This window comes from Medicago truncatula, chromosome 3, assembly GCF_003473485.1.
Source record: "Medicago truncatula cultivar Jemalong A17 chromosome 3, MtrunA17r5.0-ANR, whole genome shotgun sequence".
Lineage (NCBI taxonomy): Eukaryota > Viridiplantae > Streptophyta > Magnoliopsida > Fabales > Fabaceae > Medicago > Medicago truncatula.
In genome coordinates this window covers 26,017,782-26,044,038 of record NC_053044.1, presented here as the reverse complement: position 1 = coordinate 26,044,038, position 26,257 = coordinate 26,017,782, and the positions used below count along the sequence as shown (strand labels likewise).

Here is a 26,257-nt window from a genome sequence, read left to right as displayed (position 1 = left end):
GTCGCATAGTAAACTCAATTTCTGATTTAACTCTTCATATTCCTTCATTTCCCTCTCATTCTCACTCATTGTTACGCTTTTTCTTCAACCCACTCTCAAACTTTCGTACTCTGCTTCAAACCAATGGAACAACGACCCGAAATCCAAACCGGGTCGGTCAAACTTCTCGGACCTGATGATGACTGGAGAAACCGTAGCAATCTTCAGAACATGAGCATCTCGGAGCTCGTTTCCGAGCTCAGAGACACGTTCATACAAAGCGATTTCGACGTCGTCGAAGAAGCTCTAGTTTCCAGAGAAGCAATGTTGAAAGCTGAAATCAAAGAGAAAAAGAAAGAACTTAAGTTGTTAGAAGAGAAATTTCAAATGGAGAGGTTAGAGAAGGTTAGTGTTGATATGGAGCTGAAGAGAGTGAAAGAAGAAAGGTGTAAGAAGGAGTTGGTGAAGAATTGTGGTGTTGTGAAAGGGGAATTAGGGTTTGGAAGATGTATTGTTGAGGGGATGAAGAAGAGAAAGGTTGTTGATTTGGAAGATGAAAAGGTTGAAGAGAAGAGAAGGATTGTTGAACAGAGGATGAATGATGGTGGAGGTGGTTCAGGTATGGAAATTCTAAGTTTTTGTTTGATGATTATGTTTATGCATTGTTGAATTGAATGTTAATTTCCATTCTCATATTAAGGCTATGTTTGGGAAGAAAAAAAAAATTAGTGAATAGCGATTTGTGATTAGTTTATAACTTAGCGGATAAGTTAGCTGATTGCATTTATAATGTTTAATAAAATGATAAGTTATAAAGTTTTTTTTTTTTTTTTTGAAGAGGCTAAGAAATAAGTTATAAAGGTCTAAGTTATAAACGAATTGAATTAAGGTCAAATGCATCTAAAGGTCTTTAAGTTTTTCATTTTTCTTAAAGTCGTCCTTTAAGTTTCAACAGTTCTAAACAAGTCCTTTTAGTTTTTGAAATCTTTCAAATAAGTCCTATTGTAGATAGCATAGTTGGTAATTGCTTCCTTGAACTCATCTTTGGTACTAAATATGGCTCCTAACACCCACTTAAAATTAGTCATCTGTTTAGGCATGACAAATGGTGGATAATGCTCTTTGTTGCTATCATCTAAATCATCACCATCATCCTCTAAAATGACTTGTTTGAAACGATTCAAAAACTAAAATGACTTGTTTAGGACTTTTAAAACTTAAAGGACTTGTTTGGGACTTTTGAAACTTAAAGGACGACTTTGAAAAAAACGAAAAACTTAACGGACCTTTAGATGCATTTGACCTTAAATTAACTTCTTAAATTAAGTTATTAGCTAGTAAAAATGAGGTTTAAGCTGATGAGAAAAAAATGTTAGCTAGAAGCTCAAAATCTATCATTGTCAAACAAAGCCTAAGTATCACTTTTGAAATATTTATTTGTCATTTTAGAATATTAATGAAGTATTGATTACAATTTTTTGTCTAATATACCTTATTTAGTGTATCTGGATCCAATTAACTACTTTACTAAGTATTATATTAATAAGGTACTTCGTTAAATTAGTGAATTTTTGTTCTCACGATGCACTTTATGAGTAAAGTACTCAAGGGCCGAGAATAGATATTAGAAAGTTCGAAAAGGTTGCTCTAACCTTAAGGGAATTGCTCTTTTCATTTCAAAAATTGTTCTTCCACACCTCAAAATAACCTTAATAACCCTAATTGCAGCTAATTGTAGTTTGCTACCCAGCTGCAGTTAATTATATTTGGCTTAGCTGCACCTAAGTGCAATTCAGTTTCCACGTTTTGTTTAATGAAAGATTGTGAGACAAATCTCAAAATATTTAATTTTGTGAAACATTTTAGTGATTGCTCTGGCTGTGGATCAATAAAATGAATGGATGAGTGTTGGTGCTAAATTAAAGTTTAACACATTGGATACACACACGGATCAATTGACACCACAATGTCAAACTTAAAATTATGACACCTTGATAACTTTTTTTCAGATATTCGTATTAGAGATTCATTCGTTGGATTTAAAGCGATTATAAAATGATCATATCTCTAAAGTTTGACATTACTCTGAAATCATATGACATGTCAATGAGATACTTTAAAATTAACTCATTTGATAAAAGTTCATAAGACATTAATTTTGATGCATCTCGTTGACATGTCAAATGATTTCAAATTAATATTAAATTTTGTTTACAGGCAGGATCTATGAATACGTTTCAACTATGAAGCACGTACTCTGACACGGACACTGCGACACGACACAGACACCGTGACACCGCTAACTTAAAAAATAAAAGACACAGACACCGCTAGGTATACTTATTATAATATAATTATAATTAAATAAAACAACATATTCCTCAAAAAATAATATTCCAAACAAAATATATATCTTTCATCTAAAGTAAAGTAACCATTCTACTATTAAAAAGCACCGATATTTAAAAAAAATTAAGATCTTTAGCCATCTAATTTGTCATCATCATTGATAAAGGCATCCTCTAGATCAGGTTCATCTAAAGATAAATTAGCAATTTCAAGAATTTCGGAATCATCAAATGACCCAAAATTATCTCCAGCAATATCCCACATTTTAGTTTCTTCTTCATGGTACTAGGGACTATTCCTTGAAAGAAGACGAAGGTTTTCTATGAACAAATACTAAATCCTCTGCGCTCTGTGGTGTCATCTTGTTTCTCTCTCCTTAGAGAATGTATGAAAGAATACGTACTCCAATTCCTCTCACTGCATGAAGATGAACAAGGTTGCGCAAGCTGCTTAAGGGCAACCTTTTGAAGTATTGGAGCATTAACACCAAAAACTAGCCACCAAGCTTTTGGTTTCATCCTATCCCTATCAGTCAAAGCATCAATGTCAGCAAAACCGTCTCTTCCATCTGAGAAATTGGCAAACTCCAAATTCACTTTAGCCATTCATGACTTTAACAACTACAATTTTAAAAAAAAAAACATACATATGATTATAAATATTTGTCATCTTAAAATAAATATAAATAAAAAAGTATTGAGTTAATATTAAATAACCTTGGATCTAGGGAATGAGCTAAACAATGAAGAGGTGTGTTACTCTTTGTTGCAACAAGAAATTAATATTGAGTGCACAACTTCATGAAAATCACGAAAGGTTGATGGTTGTTCGAAATCTTCCTTTCTTTCATATGCATATATAGCCTTCCTCACATCTTCAATCATTGCGAAGTTGTGAGGAAGGCTATATATGCATATGAAAGAAAGACAAATGTTGAACAACCATCAACCTTTCATGAATTTGTGCACTCAGGATTAATTGCTCGTTGGACAAAGAGTAGCACACCTCGTCATTGTTTAGCTCATTCCCTAAATCCCAGGTTATTTAATATTAACTCAATACTTTTTTGTTTATATTTATTTAAGATGACAAATATTTCTAATCATGTGTATGGTTTTTTTTTTTAAATTGTAGTTATTATATTCAGGAATGCTAAGTGAAGATCCTAGTCGAGAACTTCCACATGAAGATAGAGAGCTCGCTGCTAAAAGAAAAAAATGCTTCAAAAAACTATTTCCTGATGCCGATGAAAGGAGGGTAGTACATTGGGAGTTTGCCAATTTCTCAGATGGGAGAGACAGTTTTGCTGACATTGAACTTTGATTGATAGGGGTAAGATGGAACCACCAAAAGCTTGGTTGCTAGTTCACAATGTTAATGCTCCAATACTTCAAAATGTTGCCCTTAAGCTGCTTGCGCAACCTTGTTCATCTTCATGCAGTGAGAGGAATTGAAGTACGTATTCTTTCATACATTCTCTAAAGAGAAACAAGATGACACCACAGAGGGCAGAAGATTTAATATTTGTTCATAGCAGCCTTCTTCTTTCAAGGATTAGTATTGCAAGAGATAAATTTGGGTCACTTGATGATTTCGGAATTCTTGAAATTGCTAATTTATCTCTAGATGAAGTGATGAACCTGATCTAGTGGAGGCCTTTATCAAAGATGATGACAAATTAGATGGCTGAATATCTTAATTTGTTTAATTAGGGGTGCTTTTTAAATGGTTAGTTTACTTTAGATGAAAGACATATATTTTGTTTGGAATATTATTTTTTGAGGAATATTTGTTTTATTTAATTATAATAAATATATATCTTGTGTTTTTTAAGTTAGCGGTGTCGTGTAGTGGTGTTCGTTAGGGTGGACATGGTTTAGTTTGAGATGAAAACTGAATCAAACTGAACTGAACTTTCAAATAGAATTGAATTATTGATACCTCTGAGAAAAAAAAAAAAAAAAACAAACAAACGAAATCGAATTTTAGTCACTGAACTGTTCCAAACTGAACCGTTTCGAATTGAACTAAATTCTTTCAGTTCAGTTTCAAAACTGTTACTAATGGTTTAGTTCAGCAGTTAATTCGGTTTTTTTTTTTCCCACCCCTGTCTGTGTCTGAGTCCGTGCTTCATAGTACTGAACAAAAAAAATTGAAAACATAAGAGAAAAAATAGCATAAAGAAATGACAAGTCAAAATAGAAAGGTTAAAGAAGGTTGATTCATATCATACCGGCAAAGAGATAAATTTCAGAGGTGAGTGAGTGACTCAGCGTTGTAACTGTTGTTGCTGTCCAGATCCAGATCCAGAAAAAAGCTCTATGGGAGGCAGAGTGGAAACTGGAAAACGATCAATTGCTTGCTATTCTAGGATTTTGGTTCTTTTTATATAGCAGTCGTTGTGAAAGAAGCCCAAAGTTCTGCTGTTTTTTTTTTGGGGTTAAATCGTTTTGTTTCTCAGCCGTGTCCCCAAACCGTGTCTTTGCAGTGTCGCTTCCGTGTCTCTGTTTTTCTTTTTGAGACACCACAACCTGCATCTGACACATGTCGTACCGATGTCTGACGCGTGTCCGACAACGATACGTGTCTGATATCGGGACACACCCACCGACAGCAATGTCCGTGCTTCAGAGCGTTTCAATCCAACCATTTTTTTTAATATGATTATGCAGTAAATAATTATTAGAGGTGTCATACATTAAGTTTTATATTGTGGTGTTATATTTATTACTTAATCTTATTTTTTGAGAGTAAAAAATGGAGTAAATAGTCAATTTCCCTCCTCAAATTGTAGGTTTCGTCAATTACCCCATGAAATTAATAAAACTTCAATTACTCTCCTGAAATTGCATAACGTTAATCAATTTACCCCTCCGTCAAATTTTTTTGTTAACTGTTTACGGTTATGATCAATTACCCCCTTGAAATTTTACACTTATGTGCAAAATGCCCCCTAAACTTGAAAATTTATATTTTTTTTATCCTTGACTCAAGATATTAAAGGCAAACAAATTAATAATTATTGATCATATAAATCTGTATGGAATGTATGTTTATGCAGTTATTGGTCATATAAATCTTTATGGAAGGTATGTTACTCTCAAGTGTTTTAAATATATACATATGTAGAAAACTTTTTTTTACACAAGTTGGTAATTATGTTAGAGTATGCAGTCATAAAGTACACAAGTATTTGATAATTGTGTGTCCATAAAAAAATTCATAGGTTAATATCTGCAGAAGGAAGAAGAAACAAGGCTTAGTTTTTTGAATTTGCAACTTAATTAATGATATAATTTCTATAATGCAGGAAATGTCATATCTATTAGCTTTAACATGTTAAATAGATTATGTCATAGACCTTCTGCATGAAGCCGGTAGATCACATTGTACTACAAAGTTATGTGATAGATATCAATTTTCTGCTGCTATGACATTCTTGTCATGGTTTATTTGAACAACTTAATATCTTTTTAATGTTTGGTTTTTAGTTTTACCTTCTTTGTAAAAAATTTATCTTGCTCCTTGTTGATAAATATGAAATATGAATGAAAAGGCTGCACATGATAAAACCATGATTTCTTTGGCGTATATTCATTCGTTTTCTTCTGAATAGAATTTTTATGACAATAGATACAATATACTACTTGAAGAACTAAATGTATGATTTTTGGTAAGAAAAAAAATCTAAATTTTTAAGTTTAGGGGCATTTTGCACATAAGTGCAAAATTTCAGGGGGGTATTTGATCATAAGCGTAAACAGTTAACATAAAAATTTGACGGAGGGGTAAATTGATTAACGTTGTGCAATTTCAAAAGGGTAATTGAAGTTTTGTTAAATTCAAGGGGATAATTAACGAAACTTACAATTTAATGGGGGAAATTGACTCGTAAAAAATGGGACGTATATAGATTTATTAGCAGTCATGTTTATGCATATTCTATGAAATTTAGGTACGGTACCCTTGTATCAGTACATGTAAGGATTGTCATTTTGAAATCATGTTGATAAGTTTATATTCCCTTCCACTATACAGCTGCTAATTATTCCTTGTGGTGATTTTTTTTTTCTTATTTGGTTTCCGATAAAAAACAAAAAGAAGAAGGTAGGTACCAAAATATTTTATCTTTCCTATCAAAATTAGGTTGGTAGGTATACTACCATATGCATATCTAGACTTGATGAGAGCATATATATATATATATATATATATATATATAAGCTGTATATTTTACAATACAGAGTCTACTGTTCTATATAATTATGCAAGCAACAGACTCTTGAAACTTTTTTCAACACACACTTTTCTATTTGTTTAAATTCATGAGTCCCACAAAATCGATGTGAGGCCTACATAACAAGATTTAGTGGAATTTATTTGAACTTCAACCAATAAAAAAGTGTTTTGCTAGCACTATTCAATCTACTATTTTACGTTTGATTTAAAGTTGTAAAGAGAGTGATGAAGATGAGTGTAACTCACAAGCAACAATTAAAATAAAAGAGACTAATTCACGTGTTATTGCAGATAATCGGCTGACATGTTCATCGGGAGCTGTTCAGAAAAACCTTGCAACAAAACTGGTTGAACCCAAAAAAGAGTTTGTCTCTTCTCGTGAATTTGTTGCAAATATGAATATCTTGGATGGCTTAGATAGTGATAGTTCCTCTTCTAGTTCCAGCTTTGACAAATTTGATATGGATATTTCCCATTGTACATCCTTTAAAAGCAACAAGAACATGAAAACCAATGCCAGCTAATCTTGGAATGAACTCTTAACTAAGTTGAACCGAGGTAAGTAGACATGGACATATTAGATACGAAAACATACTTGGCACATAAACTTTTTGTTGTATGGACCACAAAGAGAAGTGATAGCTAGATATATGAGTAGCAAAATTTTGGATGAAGGTGATGGAAACTTTGGTTTTTAGTCATGTTAGGGTAAACTTTGTAAAGTATCAATGCTCTATTAAATGGCAAACATGTTTGTCAAAATAGTTGTTGTTTGATTCTGTTTAATTCAGGTGGCGTCAACTGGATTCACGAGGAGACAACGTTCTCCAAGTGTCTTCCAGTCAATATTAATTCTTTCGAGTTTTAAAATTTGTAGTAAGTGTTTTGATTTACGTCACGTCTAAAAATGCAAGAGGAGATTGATTTTTATGCACTTATAATGTAAGATGACTTTTAACGCATGGATGGCAATTGGTACCTATGGGTAGGGTGAGTGGCGGAGTCAGGATTATTATAAAGTCTAGATAAAAAGAAATTACGACATATTTATAGGGTTTATATAAAAAATTGCAAGCAAATAATAAAAAATCTAAAGAAATTGTCAAATTTATAGGGGTTTATATAAGAAATTTAGGTGAATTTACATAAGAAATTGCAAAAAATTTGGGCAAGTGCCCGGACTTGCCGGACCTTAGAACCGCTATTGAAAAGGGTACTACAATGCCCTTCCCCATACCCGTATTTGTAAAAAATACTCATACATGTGCCCATTCCTCGTGGGCAACAGCTTTAGTGCCCTTCCCCACACCCTACGGGTACCTAAGTGTCCATGCCCGCATCCATTACCGCATTTTAACTATGAAAAGACAATAAAAACATCACATTTGAAATAAAACTATGGTCCAAATTTTTTTAAATTAACTCATAAAATAATACGAATTGTAGTATTTAGTCAAATAAAAAACATCCAAAATATCCCTAAAAAATTGTACACCGGCAGGATGGAGCTGTTACTGTATTAAGTAGTTTTTTTGTTTAGGTTTAGGCATAAATAGCTAAATAAATTAATTAACTATACACAAAAATAAATAAATTATTTATGATATTATATAAATATGTATATGCGGGGTTGCGGGGTTGGACAGTATAATACCCTTACGCGTGCTCATATCCATTTAAATTTATGGGTATTACCTGGACCCGTGTCCAAACCCATGAAAGCGGGGTTTTATCCAATCCATTTTAAATAATTTTTGTGGGTAACTGTCGGACCTGAGTCCAATTGCCATCCATATTAACGCACAATATATCCGATGTGTGAACTTTAACCCACTATCATCACATCTAATGTGAAATTTTTAAAACTGAGTGGCACAATAGTTGTGGTTTCAAAAGTAGCTTTGATGTCATCTTAAAATTTAGATTAAGCCTTACTCAACTCCTCCAAAATCAACTGAAAATGTGAGAAATGCCTTTCACTAAAACTCATTTATAGACAATATCATTCAATGTATAACTTTTTTTATTTACAAAAATAAATGATATTCATTCATTCGAATTGATAGAGTACATCGATACAATGAAAATTCGCTTAAAACAAAAAGGACGAATATGTGAACAAACTCACAACATCCATGTTAATAGCATAAAACGACAAAGTACTAAAGCCTACGCATATGACTATATTTAGGTCTCCGGAATACCCATGTCTTCGGATCTGCAATGTTGACAACTCCAAAGTCATTGATTTGATCTGCACTTGATCGAAGTTGATCTGACAATCTGAACCGAACAAATACCTGAACAAAACAAGAAAGACAAACAACGTCGCACAAAGACGACGAACAAAACAATGTCGCACTAAGACGATGAAATCACGAAAGAAAAAATAAAATAGATGCGAAAATCATTTATTTCAATAAAAGATAATTAAAAAGAACGAGTTAGAGGGGTGATTTTGGGTCAAAAATTGACCTTAAATCAGCCCTCTTTGATGAATGAAGGAGAATAAACTAGGGTTTTGGTGACGGTTCACAAGAAATAGAAGGGGAAGAGAGAACCTTATGAGTTATAACTTTTTTTTTTTTTTTAATAAATCATTCGATCTATAACTCTTAACCCATGATTTCATTCATTGTGGGACGCTTAACACATGTGTATCATCGATAGATAAACTTGCATATAATATTTTTATTTTTTTGAAGTTAAATTAGTTCACCCAAATTGATATTGGGAATAACCGAACCTAAGATTTTGAAGAGGAACACACTCTTAGGTTCGAAGTCAATACCACCAAATTTAACTCAAGTGGGTTTTTGCAGACGATACTTAACTTCCATAATTTTTAGCTAAGCCACAAAGCTTTCTAGTAACATCCTAAAATCGACTAAATCATAGTTCTTAATGCAGAATAGCGGCGCGTCACGACTAACTCAAAATAAACATTAACTAAGGATTAAGAAAGTATGAAAATAAATATGTTTATGATTTTTTGTGTGGTGTCTGGGGTTTCAACCCCGAACCTTACATATATTATGCATTGTCTTTACTAACTGAGCTAAGCTCACATGGATAAAAATATGTTTAGGATTAATATAAATGAAAAGTTATTTAATTATAAATAAATTAGTTTTTACATTTTCTATTCAATTAATTATTTTTGTTAATGACATAGAAAATTAATATAAATGAAAAGTTTTTTTAATTATAAATCAATTAGTTTTTACATTTTCTATTTAATTAATTATTTTTGTTAATGACATGGAAATTAATTAGTCAACACACACTCTCACGCCTCTGCAATGTCATTAATGACAATGACAAATCATTAAAATTGGTGGGGATTAAAAAAAACCTAAACAATGTAAAACAGGGGGACTAAAATAGTGATTTTGAAAATAGGGGATTAAAATTCCGATTAAATTAAAATTGGGGGATCAAAAGTGCATTTAAGCCATTTAAGAATATAAAAGAAAAGTTATGGATACTTAATTCGTTTTTAGTATTAATGTAAAATGTATTTAATAATTAATTGATTTCAAGTAAGCTTTTATTTTTATAATATGTTTTCTTTGCTTTGTTTCAAAATCGCACTTTAGCATTTATTTTTTATTTTTTTATGTTTGGAGTAAAATAATATTGGCTTGCATCTTTTCTATTTGTTTTTGATTTACTTTTATTGGAAAAGGGGGTCCTAGTGGGAATTTAGTTTTTATAATTTATATATTGAGGATTGGTTTTGCTATCCATAAAGGCTTAAGAACCCCCAACTTATAGAGCATAGGCTCTCGACGTGGTATGAATGATCAAACATTCAACAGAGCATCAAGCCCCCAACTTTATATGAATGATTATACAATCAATAGGGTATCAAGCCCTCAACTTTATATGAATGATTATACATTCAACAAAGCATCAAGCCCCCAAATTTAATGATTATGCATGGACTCAGCAACAAATGCAACAACAACCAGCAACTTCAACGACATCGACAACAACTTACAACTTTAACGACATTGAAGACAACAGCGGCAACGACAACAACAACGACTTTGCATCATAATATCATAATTCATCAACATATACATTCATATAATAATTCAACATCATATAACATCATATTCATCAACATATACATTCATATAATAATTCAACAATTATGAACAACATCATAGAACATCATATTCATCAATTAACATCATATCTACATATTATATATATAGCTTACATCGTCGTTATTTCAACATCATGTTTAGATTACACAACCCTCATTAGTTGTATCCCCTTATTATTTTTAGGCTCATTAAGTCTAGGAACATATCTTCATATATAGTTTAATCATTACTATCTCCTATTGTCTTAAGCCATTCTCACAAGTTAATGTTTTGGATTCGTCATTACCTTTAGGTAATCACTTCTATTTATACCCATATACACTCCCTCATTTAGATATGTGGTTTATGGATACTTACATTCACATTAAGTGCTAACGGTTTCCTTAAACTCACTATTACTTTCATAGATGTTTTCGAGTCCATTAAATGGATTGTGCTGAAGTTTCATGAAGATCGCAACATGACCAAAGCACGGTATTTTAATCATTACTCAATTTGTAGAAGTCTAAAAGGAGTCACTCTAAATCCACAAGAAAGCTAACATTCATATATACATTTTTCATGAAGAGACCTAGATCCAATTCGGTACAGAGAAGGGTGGAAAAAATGGATTTCCTGAACCTAGGCAGATTGCACGACTGTGCTGAACCATGTGTGGTGTTTTAATCATACCTCACGTTATAGATGTCTGGTTGAGGTGAGACCATAGCGATTGAAAAGCTAACACCCATACCTACAACTTTCAAGTTTACACCAGGACCCAGTTCGGAATAGAAATGAGTCAAAAATACCCATAAGTAGACACTAGGCGCCTAAATAAGACACCTGAGGCGCCATCTCTCGGGTTGTGGGCGCTAGGCGCCCTTACCGCAGCGCTGCGATGCGATGCTTCCAAGTTCTATGTTTTTGAGCTACGGGGATGCTTCTAAGTTGCCATAAATGTCCACTTTCGGAGCTCTTATGATCCCAAAATGATATGAAACATTACCTAGTGTTACCTACTCTTTCAACAATCAATTCTACAAATTAACCCTAATTTCTATAACCTCAAAACTAACAAAACAACAACAATCATGTTAAACCCTTTTTCAGAATTATACAACCCATTATTAGAGAAAGCTAGTCCCACCCTTACATTAGATTGGTTGAATTCGGACTCTAAAGCTTGCTCCTCTTCTCTTTCTCTGACTTCTCACTTTCTCCCTTTTCTCCCAAAAAAACAGTTTGCACGTATTCTAATTTTTTTAACTCTGACTCTCCCCTTTATATTAATCTTTAACCTACTTATTTTCCATTATTTTAAATTCTGCCCCCCAAGCCTCATTATTCTAATTAATTATATTTCTCCACTAAATAATAAAATAGGGGCTACTAATAAATATCAATACACAACAAAAATATCACTTATCAAAATAAATCAATTAAATTATAAAAAGACTCTAAATAAAATAGGGCGTTACACATGGCCCATAGGTGGCCCATTTTGATAGCTCATTCTACACACTTTTAGGCTTTTTTTTTAAAAAAAAACCAAAAAAAAAGTGAGGTCATTTTTATAATTATATAAAACATCAGTGACTATTTATATATTAGTTTCTTGTAGGTTTTGAGACCATATATATTTGATAACATTCCTTCGTTTCTTCCTTCTTGTAAGATTATCCGCCGTCATCGAGATTCATTGTCATGGAAGACTTGTGGTAATTTTCTATTCACTTGATTATCTTCATTTTCTCGCCGTTTTTCAATATTGACATTATTCAATTTTTTATTTTATTTGAAGATCAATCATTATCGATTCGTGAGGGTTCGAACAACCATTCATCACTGCTTTGCAAAGTTTTATTTTGCTTAAGGTACAAATTTTTATATTGAATCTTTAATTGATGTTTTAGTTTTGCTACTAAGATTTGTTAACCGATCGGTTGGATATATGTTAGTAGAATGAGTTTTTTCATAAGATATTCTTATGTTGTGTGATAATTGATGTTTGAAATAACTTATTTATAAACTTATAAGCTTTAAAATTGAATGTTTAAGTAATAATATTTAGATTGAGAAAATCATTCTCTAAAATCGAAAAGTCATTTTTTGAATAATTTTGTAAACCTAATTTAAAAATTTGTCAATGCGAAAGATTGGGGAATTTTCTTACTGATTTTCAATGTTGACATTATTAAAGTCTAAAACTTACTTTGATTTAAATATGAGGTGTTGTTTGATTTGTGAGGATTGGGACAGTTATTCATCACCGCTCTTAAATTATGATGTTTTATTTCGATTAAGGTTTGAACTTTCATATGATGTTTTGAAGCTTTGGGATTGCTACTAATATTTGTTAACTGATTGATTAGATTTGTGTGTACAATGAGATTTTTCAAAAGAGACTCTTCTGTTGTGTGCTTATTATTGTTTAAAATACCTTGATTATAAATTTATAAGCTTGAAAATAGAATTTTTGAAATATTATATTTGGGTTGGGAATGTAGTTATCTAACATTGAAAGTCATTTTATGATTATTTATGTGAAACTTATTTCAAATCTAGTCAATCGGAAAGATTAGTACATTTTCTTGGTCTTTTTTTATATTGAAATGATTGAAGTCCAAAATTTACTTTGATTTAAAGATCTTGCGTTGTTCAATTGTTGAGGATTGGAACAATTAGTCGTCACTGCTCTTAAATCGTGTAGTTCTCTTTTGTTTAAGGTTTGAATTTTGATATTGAAGCTTTACTTAAAGCTTTGGTCTTTCTACTAAGATTTGTTAACCCATTGATTAGATTTGTGTGTAGAGTTAGTTTTTTTCATAGGTAATTCTTATGTTGTGCTTTAATTAATCCTTGAAATAACTTATTTACAAAATAATAAGCCTATTAATTAAATTTTCAAATAATTCTATTTGGATTGAGAATACATTTCTCCCAAGCCTATCTTTTTTTTTTTTCACAACAATATTGGGTAAAATACTTTAGGTATAATCCTTCAAAAATATTTGAAATCTATTACTCTCAATCCCATTTTGTTTGTATGAAAACTATACAGTGCACTGTATTTTTTCCTATGGAGTTTTCCATGTTACTATTTCCTGATGTGAATATGGAAACAACTGGTCCTTGGTCTAACTAGTCCAAATTTGTCTTGAAAATTTTGCTATTTATGTGTTTCTGTGTGTGTTTCAAAGTTTTTTTTTATGTGTTGGTATGATTGATTGTTTCAATGTTTCTTTATTTTCAAAGTTATGCAATGTGTAGTCTTACAACCTTGATGATTGTTCAATCGTCAATAGAATTAATAGTGAGTTTATTTGTTTTTTTTTTATCATGTTGTGTTTTCTAAATGATTTAATGAATTTATTTAAAATTGAGGAAAAATAGTGGAATTAATTTGTGTTTCTTATTAATAACATGGATACTAAGTACCGTTGCTAATGGAAAATCAACCCGAAATCCGAACCGGATCTGTCAAACTTTCCGGACCTAATGACTGGAGAAGCCGGAGAAATATGCAAAACATGAGCATCTCGAAGCTCATTTCCAAGCTCCGAGACACGTTCATACAAAGGGATTTCGATGCTGTTGAAGAAACCCTAGTTGCTAGGGAAGCAATGCTCAAAACTGAAATCAAAGAGAAGAAGAAGAAAATTGAGTTATTTGAAAAGAAATTTCAAATGGAGAGGTCGGATAAGATTAGTGTGGAGATGGAGCTGAAGAGGGTAAAAGAAGAAAGGTATAAGAACGAGTTGGTGAAAAATGGTGGTGTTGTGAAAGGGAAATTAGGATATCGAAAGTGTATTGATGAGGTTGTGAAGAAGAGAAAGATTGTTGATTTCGAAGATGAAAATGTTGGAGAGAAGATAAGGGTTGGTGAACAGAGGATGAAAGATGGTGGAGGTGGTTCAGGTATGGAAATTCAAAGTTCTTGTTTGTTCATTGTTGAATGTTACTTTCTCATACTCATATTAAGGCTTTGTTTGGGGAAAAAAATAGTGGATAACGATTAGTGACTAGCTTATAACTTAGCGGATAAGTTAGCTTATTGAATTTGTAGTCTTTGATAAAATTAGCGGTTGAACAAACTTATAAATATGAAGTCACATAAAAAAATATGTTTAATTAATATTTAATTTTTTCAAGTAAGATGACAAGGGTAAAAGTGAGAGAAAAAAATAATAAGTTATAATGTTTAAGTTAGAGATTAATTGAATTAGCTTATTAAATGAAGTTATAAGCTAGTAAAAATGAGCTTTAAGCTGGTGAGGAAACTATGTTACCATCCGAATCTTGTTTTTTTCATAAGGGTAAAAATGAGAGAAAAAATGATAAGTTATAAGGTTTAATTTAGAGATTATTTGAATTAGCTTATTAAATTAAGTTAGAAGCTAATAAAAATGATCTTTAAGCTCGTGAGAAAAATATGTTACCATCCGAATCTTGTTTTTGTCATTGTCTAATGTGCCTTATTTATTGTATCTCAGTCCAATTAACTACTTTACTAATAACTATATTAATAAGGGTACTTTGAGAAATTAGTGAAGCTTTTATCTCATGATGTACTTTGTAAGCAAAGTACTCAAGGGTCCGAAACAATATATCAGAAGATCGAAAAGATTGCTCTAACCTTAATGAATGTGGCTGGAAATTCCGTGAAAACTTGCTGGCCCATTCTATAACAGTACCAACCGACTAGCCCATTAAAGACATGTTATCCGGATCATAATAACTTGCAGAAAGGATGGCGAAATGTTATGTGGAGTTGTCTGAATTTTCACTCGAATGTCAGAAAGCATTCAAAACTCAATTATTGGCCAACTTTGTTGCATAAATGACCCCTTCTTTTTAATTTAATCTCATTGTCTCTGTGAGCATGAATGTCATATTTCCTTTCTTTTATCAAAACCTTAAAAGTAGAAATCCAATCTTTAATATTTTTTTATGCAAAATAGAGAATATATTAAATAAAAATAAAAGATACAGAAATTGGAAGGACATTAAATCTGATCCAGGTACAACCTAAGTGGGAATACATCATGAAAGTACAACCTAGGTAGATCAACCCTAATTAATCTAACAAAACAAGCCCTCTTCACAGGCGCATCCCAGTGTATCTGCGTACAAACTATGGCATGGCTTCGTAGAAGAGTAAGATTTCATAAATAGCCCTATTATGCTTCTGCTTCCAAACGTAGATAGATTGAGAGAGACATGATGATACTTTTGTATGAACAAGATTGAATTAGTGTTTTTTCATGAAAGGATTGAATTAGTCTTGGTGGTTAGAATTTATTACTATAACCATTTCCCTCTCTTGGGGTGGTGGACAAAGAGAGGGAAACATCTGTTATTTATTGAAAATTTGTGAGACAACTCTTGAAACATTTCATTTTGTGAAATATTATAGTGATCTCGAGGTTTTTTTTTTTAAAGAAATGATTGTTCTTGGTTGTTGAATCAAATAAAATAAATGGGTGAGTTTTAGTACCGAATTAAAGTTTGACACATTGATATATATAGACACACCTGATCAATTTACACCATAATATCAAATTTAAAATTATGACACCTATGAAAACTTTTTTCCATATATCTATATTACAAATTCAATCATTGGATTAAAAATGATTGAATTTGTAATATGGATATGAGATACTTCAAATTAACTCTGAATTCATATGATATGTCTATGAAATACTTCAAAATTAACTTGTTTGATTAAAGTTCATAAAACATTAATTTTGACGTATCTCATTATATATCAAATAATTTCAATTTATTTATTAAATTTTATTTTATAGAATTATCAGGGGTGTCATATATTAAGTTTAACAGGAGTGGTGTCATGTATGTATAACTTAATCTTGTTGTTTTAGAGTGTAAAAGGTGGGGGGAATATAGATTATTTTTTCTTACAGAAGTTTATAGATTTTTTTTTTTTTCAGGGAAGAAGTTTATAGATTTGTTAGCTATATTTATGCATATTTTATGAAATTTACGTGGGGTACATTAGTATCAGTACGTGTAAATGGATTGTCATTTGAAGTTTATGTTAATAACTTTATATTCCCTTCCACTATACAGCTGCTAATTATTCCTTTTGGTGACTTAATTCATTTTTTCTTATTTGGTTTCCAATAAAAAAAACAAAAAGAAGAAAGTAGATGGCAAAATCTTTTATCTTTCCTTTAAAAATATTCAATTTGCTATTTTATGTTTGGTTTAAAGTTGTCATAAGAGAGTGATGAAGATGAGTGTAACTCACAAGCAACAATGAAAATAAAAGAGACTAATTCACGTGTTATGCAAGATGAACTGACTGTTTTTCATCAAACTGATACTTGGCAAATAGTTGATTTACCTCTAGCAGTCAAGCGTATTGGGTGCAGATGGATTTTCAAAGTAAAGCACAATGCTGATGGATTGAGAGATACAAAGCAAGATTAGTAGCCAAAGATTATAATCAAAATGAGGGTTTGGATTATTTTGATACATACTCCCCTGTAGCCAAGCTCACAACTGTCAGGTTTATCATTGCTTTGGCATCTATAAATCATTGGCACCTACATCAACTTGATGTAAATAATGCTTTTCTACATGGTGAGCTTTAGGAAGATGTTTATATGACCATTCCTCAAGGTGTTCCACACCAAACCTAATCAAGTTTGCAAACTCACTAAGTCTTTATATAGTCTCAAACAGGCCAGTAGACAGTGGTATGAGAAGCTTACCACCATTCTTTTACATCATGACTACAAACACTCTGCATCTAATGCCTCTATGTTCATCAAAAGTATCTTTTCATCCTTCACAGTTCTCCTTGTTTATGTTGATGACGTTATATTAGCTGGTAACAGTCTTTCTGAATTCACTTTTATTAAAAGTGTACATCATGATGCTTTTAAAATCAAGGATTTCGGACAACTGAAATACTTTCTAGGCCTTGAAGTTGCACATTCCAAATCTGGCATATCTTTATGTCAAAGGAAGTATTGTCTTGATTTGTTGAATGATTCCGGATTAATTGGTTCAAACCAGTTTCCACTCCTTCTGACCCTTCTATCAAACTTCACAATGATTCAACTCTCCCTTTTTCTGATATACCAGCATATAGAAGGTTGATTGGTAGATTACTTTACCTCAAAAAAACTAGACATGACATCACTTACATCACTCAACAACTTAGTCAATTTCTCAGCAACCCTACTCACACTCATCATACTGCAGCTATGAGAGTCCTAAGATATCTTAAGAGTTGTCCTGGTAGAGGTTTTTTCTTTCCCAGACATTCTTCACTTCAAATCAAAGGGTATACTGATGCTGACTGGGCACGATGCAAAGATACTAGAAGGTCAATTTCTGGACAATGTTTCTTTCTTAGTGACTCCCTCATTTCATGGAGGACCAAAAAGCAACTTACAGTTTCAAGATCTTCATCTGAAGCTGAATACAGGGCTGTTGTATCTGCCACTTGTGAATTGCAATGGCTTCTCTACCTCATCAAAGATTTGAGTGTTCCATGTATCAAACCACTTGTTCTATATTGTGATAACCAGAGTGCTATCTACATTGCTGCTAACCCTGTTTTTCACGAACGCACCAAACACCTTGAAATAGACAGCCACATTGTCAGGGAGAAACTACAGGCTGGCTTGTTCAAACTTCTTCCTATTTCTTCTAAAGATCAAGTAGCAGATTTCTTTATAAAATCATTGCTTCCTTTACCATTCAATTTACTTCTATCCAAGTTGGGGATGTTAGATATATACAACCCTCCAACTTGTGGGGGGATATTGAACATAGAAGAAAATATAGGAAATACACAACCTTCCATAGATACATTGCAGCACAAGAAAGCCACTTAAAGGGCATTTTAGTCTTTTATGTTCTTCTTTGTATCTGTTTTAGTTAGTTTTTCCTTCTTGGTAACTACTATATATAGCTGCTTGTATTGAACCTTCAATCTAATGAGAGAAACATTCAGATTTTGTTCATTTGATAATAGTTTGATCCTCCTTAAATTAGTTGCCGCTTGAGCCGTTAGATTTCCAAAAGCTTAGGATTATGTAGGAAGAGTAAATTGATATTCTTTTTGTTGACAAAGAAGGTATTGTGAGAATCGAGATAAATATCTCTCTCTTTCAGAAGTGATCATTCATTTTCAATTATATATAAAATAACATAACATTATTTTTTTTTATTTATTTGTTTATTTGTATCAGCCAACAATGGTTCGAGTGAAGACAAAACCAGTGAAAAGTTCAACGAAGGAAATTCGTTACCACGGCGTGAGGAAGACAAAAAATGGCTGATACGGTGTGGAAATTCGAGACCCATGGAGAAAAGGTTAGGTATGGTTAGGCATTTACAATACAACTGAACAAGAACTCATGGTTTCACCATCATCTGGTGAAAACCAAACAGTCAGAACTGCCTATTGCCTTAAACCATGCATCAAACAACACTCTTATTTTCTTCCACCCCATTTCTCTATTTCCTCTCAAACCACCACAAATTTGCCATTAGAAGTGAAGTACAATGGGTGGAGAATTCCACAAGAATGGAAGAAATGGGTCAACAAATTAAGAGCAAAGGTTGAATTTTTATGGATCAAAACTGGAATATACCATGCAATCACAACTTCTACTTATGACATCAAAAGGGATGATGATTTGATCCTTCAACTTGCTGATAGATGGTGTTTCAAGACCAATACTTTTGTGTTCCCTTGGGAAGAATCAACAATTACATTGGAAGACACAAAGGTTTGTTTTGGTTACTCTCTTTTGGATGATTCTATTTCTAAACCTCTTGAGAACAGTGAACAAGAAGAAGCAGAAGCAGAATTGATTGAACCAAGGAGAATGTTTAATAAAACTAAAGCAAGAAAAGTTGGTCAAAGGCCATGGATGATGCATTTCATGGAGACTGAAAGCAAAGTGGAGCATGAAGCATTTTTAGTTTATTGGTTATCAAGGTTTGTATTTCCTTCAGATTCTTATGATACCATTTCCAAAGTTTTTTTCCTTATTGCAATACATTTAGCTCATGGAAATAAGATAGCTTTAGCCCCTGCTGTTTTAGCTAGTATTTATAGATACTTAACTTTGCTTAATAGCATCATTAATGAAAATGCCACAACAACCATAAAGACTTTTAGAGAAACTATTTGGGCACCATTTCAATTGGTTCAAATTTGGGCTTTAGAGAGGTTTCAAGCATTAAAGCCACGCCCTTATGGAAAAGGGCTTCACGGTTTACCAAAGGTGGCTAGATGGGGTGGAATAGAAATGATGAAAACTAAAATCTTGAAAAAGGTCATGGATTGTGCAGGTTTTGGAGATGGATTTTTGTGGCAACCATATGAGAATTCACCATGCATTGAGGTCTATAATGAAAAGGATATGTGGAGATGTGGTAATCCTTGTTTAGATAAAGAGTTAGAGTCGTTTTCTCGATGTTTGAGGGTTTGTGAATTGGTTGGTATGGGATGTAAAGAGAATTACTTCCCTCGTCGTGTCGCAATGCAATTTGGTATGGATCAAGATATTCCTGGTGAAGTTTTTCTTTGTAAGAAGGATCCTTGGATGATTTATGACGAGCCAATCCCAATAGATATAGATTTGCTCATTCAATAGTGTTATAGACAACCAAATGTTACTTCTAGATACTATGATTGGTTGCAGCAATCAAAATCAAGTGAGGAATGAGATAATAATAGAATCAAGGTTGAAAAATATGATGGCCTAACTCCACCTGCTTTTACTTCATAAACTACGTGATCCTCTTCATCAGAAGATTCCATTTGATGTTTCTCAAACTTTGAAGTAAAAGCAGGTGGAGTTAGGCCATTAGATTTTTCAACCTTGATTCTATTATTATCTCCTTCCTCACTTGATTTCGATTGCTGCCACCAATCAGAGTATCTAGAAGTAACATTTGGTTGTCTATAACACTATTGAATGAGAAAATCTATATTTATTGGGATTGGCTCGTCATAAATCATCCAAGGATCCTTCTTACAAAGAAAAACCTCACCAGGAATATCTTGATCCATACCAAATTGCATTGCGACACGACGAGGGAAGTAATTCTCTTTACATCCCATACCAACCAACTCACAAACCCTCAAACATCGAGAAAACGACTCTAACTCTTTATCTAAACATGGATTACCACATCTCCACATATCCTTTTCATTATAGACCTCAATGCATGGTGAATTCTCATATGGTTGCCACAAAAATCCATCTCCAAAACCTGCACAATCCATGACCTTTTTCAAGATTTTAGTTTTCATCATTTCTATTCCACCCCATCTAGCTACCTTTGGTAAACCGTTATGCCCTTTTCCATAAGGGCGTGGCTTCAATACTTGAAACCTCTCTAAAGCCCAAATTTGAACCAATTGAAAAGGTGCCCAAATAGTTTCTCTAAAATTCTTTATGGTTGTTGTGGAATTTTCATTAATAGTGCAATTAAGCAAAGTTAAGTCTCTCTATAAATACTAGCTAAAACAGCATGTGCTAGAGCTATCTTATTTCCATGAACTAAACGTATTGCAATAGGAAAAATAGCTTTGGAAATGGTATCATAAGAATCTTAAGGAAATATAAACCTTGATAACCAATAAACCTAAAATGCTTCAAGCTCCACTTTGCTTTCTGTCTCCATGAAATGCATCATCCATGGCCTTTGGCCAACTTTTCTGGCTTTAGTTTTATTAAACATTCTCCTTGCTTTAATCAATTCTTCTTCTGCTTCTTCTTGTTAACTGTTCTTAAGAGGTTTAGAAATAGAATCACCCAAAAGAGAGTAACCAAAACAAACCTTTTTGTCTTTCAATGTAATTGTTCATTCCCCCCAAGGGAACACAAAAATATTGGTCTTGAAACACAATCGATCAGCAAGTTGAAGGATCAAATCATCATCCCTTTTGATTCCAGTTTTTTATTTCCTAATATTATATGGATGAAGTTTAGGAGATTAATTAGTTCTTCAATATTTTTAAGTAAGAACACGTACGCTTTAACTTTTGCTTTGATCGCCAAATGAAGACTTAACTGTGAAACTTTCATGAATATAGCTTTAGTTTGATATCTCATTTCATACTTACTGCGACTCTTTTGCTTTTGGTCAAGAAAATTTAACGGATATATGTTTACAAGACAACAAGTGTATTCATTTTTTTTATCGTGTAAAGTGGGGAAGAAAGTCTCAGAGCTGTCACAATCTGCATGAAGTAGTTTTTCAAGCATTATGTATGAGGATCAAAGGGTTATGTGCTTGTGACTTCGAGAAATACTTATATACACACAACACTAAATCAAAATCATTTAGGCACACACTCTTGTTTGCTTTTCTTTGATGTGATCAAAAGTAGGTAATACTTTTTCTCTAGGTTTTGAATTCTAAAATACTACATTTTTTTCATTCAGGTATCAAATTCCTTAATGCAAGATGATACCTCATCTTTGGACCGAAGAAACTGAACATTTGTGGGAAATTCTATCTATTTGAATTGTGGTTTAGAAAGTTTAAATTAGTTTGTTTTGGAGGGCTATGTTGAGAATTTAAAGTAAGGTTAATTAAGTTAATGGTCCCTGTAAATATTCATAATTTTATTTTTAGTTTCTATAAAATAAAATTACACTTTTTAGTCTCTATGACATTTCTTTAGCATTTTAGGACTAATAATATTGACAAAATCTTTTTACAGGGACTAAACATGGTGACAGAAAAATTTATAGAGACTAAAAAATACGATTTTATTTTGTAGGGACGAAAAATGAAATTCTGAATATTTATAGAGATCATTTACTCAATTAACCATTTAACGTATTATGTCTAATAAATATTTTGATGGTAAATTGTTAAGGAGGAGTTTGGTCAAGTACCGGTACCCATAGGCATTTTTTTTTTTAAGCAAAAAGAAAATATAATAAATAAAAAGAGAAAGATACAAAGACTAGGGAGACGTAGGACCTGACCCAGGAAAACCCAAATGGGAATACAACAAGATAAATCAGCCTAAATGGATGTACTCTGATCTATTATAACAAAAGTTCACTAATCACAGACGCAATCCAGCGAACGCACATACGGGCGCGAAACCAGGTTACAAAAAAAAGAATGAAAAGTGAACATCTGCATAGAATAGTTAGAGTTTAGGTATGGTGAATGGATCGACCACCTAGATGGTAGCAAAATCCAAGTGACAACAGCTCACTGTAAAACAACAAGTATAAAAGCTCTTTCGATCATGCAACGCGTAAGAACTCAGATTGAGGGATGAGTCCAATACGTCAATACAGACCCTTTTGGGTTATTGTAACCGACCCTTTCGGTTTTTGTGAAACCAACCCTTTCGGGTTTTCGATCCGACACCGCGACAAGCAAGCTGCTACATCACTCCCATACCACCAAAAGGCCAAAATCCAGAACCACTGGTCTTTGAAAGCAAATACGAAACCACCGGAGACATAAATGAACAAGCCACCCAACAACAAAGAATCTGGCAAACACGAACAAACCAGACGCCGCTGACAAACATCCGGTTACAAACAAACACTGTTACACCACCACCACCAACAACAAACCACCACCAAGACCAAAGAAAAACAAAGTCAGCCGTTATTAACAGAAAGGCGGTGTTCTGAGATCACGGAACAAGCACAAAAGATCTGGCAATGGAATTTATTTAAATATTAATTAATATTAAAATATGACATAGTGTAGAATGATTGGATGCGGGGTACATACCAAACCAAACACCATGAGTAACATTGCGTTCACCATTTTGACTTCATTTGTTTTGGAGGGTTCAAAAAGTATTTATTCATAGACTCGTACATCACAGAGGTCAAATATGACTTATTGTTTTTTATTACAGTAGATAGGACTCATACGTTTCACGGATCGAAAGTTTAGTATATATAACTTAATCTTGTTTTTTGAGAGTGTAAAAGGTAGGACGTATATAGATTATTTTTTTTGACAGAAGTATATAGAAATTTTTGTTATTTTTAAGGAAGAAGTATATAGAATTATTAGTGGTCATATTTATGCATATTGCATGAAATTTAGGTACGGTACCCCATTCTCAATACCTATAAGTATTGTCATTCGAAGTCATGCTTCTTCTTATTTTGTTTCCCATAAAAAAAAAAAAAAAAAAAGAAGAAAGTAGGTACCAAAATCTTATATCTGTCCCGTCAAAACTAGGTTGGTCGGTATGCTGCCATATGCATAAATAGACATGATGAAAGCATATATTTCTTCTGTTGTCGATTATAATTAAATTATGATTTTTTCAGATTTATTTAATTAATGATGTATGTGGTTCATAATATAGTTGACTGCAATCAAAATAATTACACAGTCACAATAATTGACAAAGGATTGTGATTGATGTAAGTGGTTCAAAATAATTACACAGTCAGACAGTCAAATTAAATGCACATGTTTAATCAAAGTAATTAGGGATGTCAATGAATACCCATATGTACAGATAGTATGACTCTCGTCCTAGTTTCGTTTGATAAATATGATACACGTGTCCGGCCTGTACCATCGTGGTACCCATTATGCGGGTACCCACGGATATTGAGGTATTCATAGGTACCCATGGATTTTTGAATTTAAAAAATTAGATTATTAACTAGGAATCTTAGGCTGATCGTAAAATTACCGTCAATAAGGTAACAAATTTAAGTAACAAGATATGGAGAATGTTAATGAGTGTTGTTGGGGGTGTTGGTTAAAATACTAAAATAAGTAACTTTGTAATAAAAAGTTGTGTAATCATTGCTAAGACAAAAATAAAAGCTTGCATTTCCAAGATATGATTTATGCTAATGGATTCCTTACTCGTTGCCGTTAGTGGTTAGCAAAACTCATAAGATATATATTAGATAAGAATATTTTAATAATTTACTAAATTTATTATCGGGTACGGGTACAATCATATCCGTATCCGTATTCATATAATAACGGGTAGTCAAATATCCATTTATTATACCCGTGGATATCCCGTTTAGCTATCCACCCTATGCCCGTGACGGATTTTATCTGCGGGTACCCATGAGCATGGGAATTTTTGCCATCCCTAAAAGTAATGGTTCATTTCAGGTTAAAATCCATAACACAGGCTTATGAAAGGACTAAACTTCACTTTCCAATATAGAGATATGGCCGTCTCTTGCTTGAATCAAGGTAAACATGTTTTTTCACATCCAACTTTTTTTTTCTTTTCAGAATCGCATTCTGATTCATGCCAAAACTAAACCTCACCTCTTTCTATGTCGGTCGCTTCAACTCGAAACTAGCGTTGTGATTTTTTTCTTCTTCCAGGTTTGTTCTGTTTCCTCACCCCATTTATGGTTCTTTTTTTTGTGTATACATGGCTGTTTCTTTTTGTATAGCCATCAATTTTGTTTCTTTATACATGGATGGTTTTGTATTTGCCATTACTTTCTATTGCCATCTTTTACTCTCTTTTCTTGTATAAGCTATTGTATTTTATACCTCAATACTTACAAGAATTTTTTTAGTCTTACGAGTTATCTCAAACAAAGGTTTTAAAAGGGATATCCAAATATGTGCATGATTATGGATGAATAATTTATTATATGAAGTATATACTCTCCCATAGTGTGCATCAAACTCCACGTAGTATGTTTTATATTTGATCCTTAGTGTGTTTATCACCTATCCAAATTAGTTATGCGAATCTAGATGCACTAATACATAAAAACAACAGATAAGGCTACACGTTAGCAACATTAGAAGAAGTTAAAATATGAAAAAATAAAAAATAAAAATATGAAACAGACGAATATAGATCAAGAAATGATACAAAAGAAAAGTCTCCATATTACAGAAATGAGAGATGAACAACAAAGGACGGTGAGTTGAGAGATGAGAGATATCAATTTTTTTTTTGAATTTATAAAGGAACGGACAGATGCATAATTTGTATATATGGGAGGGAAAAGATTAATTTCGAATTCGTATTTCATATCTCATTGAATCTCTATTTATAAAAGTTTGTTAAATTTCTGGTACGACTAATTATGACACGTTTTTAAATGTCATGTTTAATGTCACTTAATAGAAAGCAATGGGGAAGGGAAAATCCGTCATAATCCAAAGTAATGGGGGACAATTACGTCTTTTCAAATAGTTTGGACTAAAAAATTAGGTTTAGGGTTAGCTTGATCATACAGGCTTTTATAATAAGAGATAAAAGATATATGTATTTAAAATAATTGATTTCAAGTAAAGATTTTATTTTTATAATCTTTTTTCTTTGCTTTGTTTTTCATTTTCATTTTTTTATTTAAATGATTTCTTTGTTTCAAATTCGTGATTTAGCATTAATTTTTTTTATGTTTGGAGTAAAATAATATTGGCTTGCATCTTTTCTACTTGTTTTGAATTTACATTTATTGTGAAATTGAGCACTCACAAAGAGAGAATTTAGTTCTTATAATTCATATATTGAGGATTGATTTTGCTATCAAAAAGTCTTATAGCGGCATAGCTTATTGCCCGCTTGTCTCCCATTCATGTTTAATTTTGTG

General features: G+C 32.4%; 1 protein-coding gene across 1 annotated transcript; it reads left to right on the top strand.

The window, feature by feature from the left end:
- The first annotated feature begins 19,063 nt into the window (after positions 1–19,063).
- LOC120579569 (uncharacterized) lies at positions 19,064–20,311 on the top strand. Its single transcript, XM_039832002.1, has one exon. It carries the CDS (start codon positions 19,064–19,066, stop codon positions 20,309–20,311), a length of 1,248 nt encoding a protein of 415 aa, XP_039687936.1.
- Positions 20,312–26,257: the final 5,946 nt, after the last annotated feature.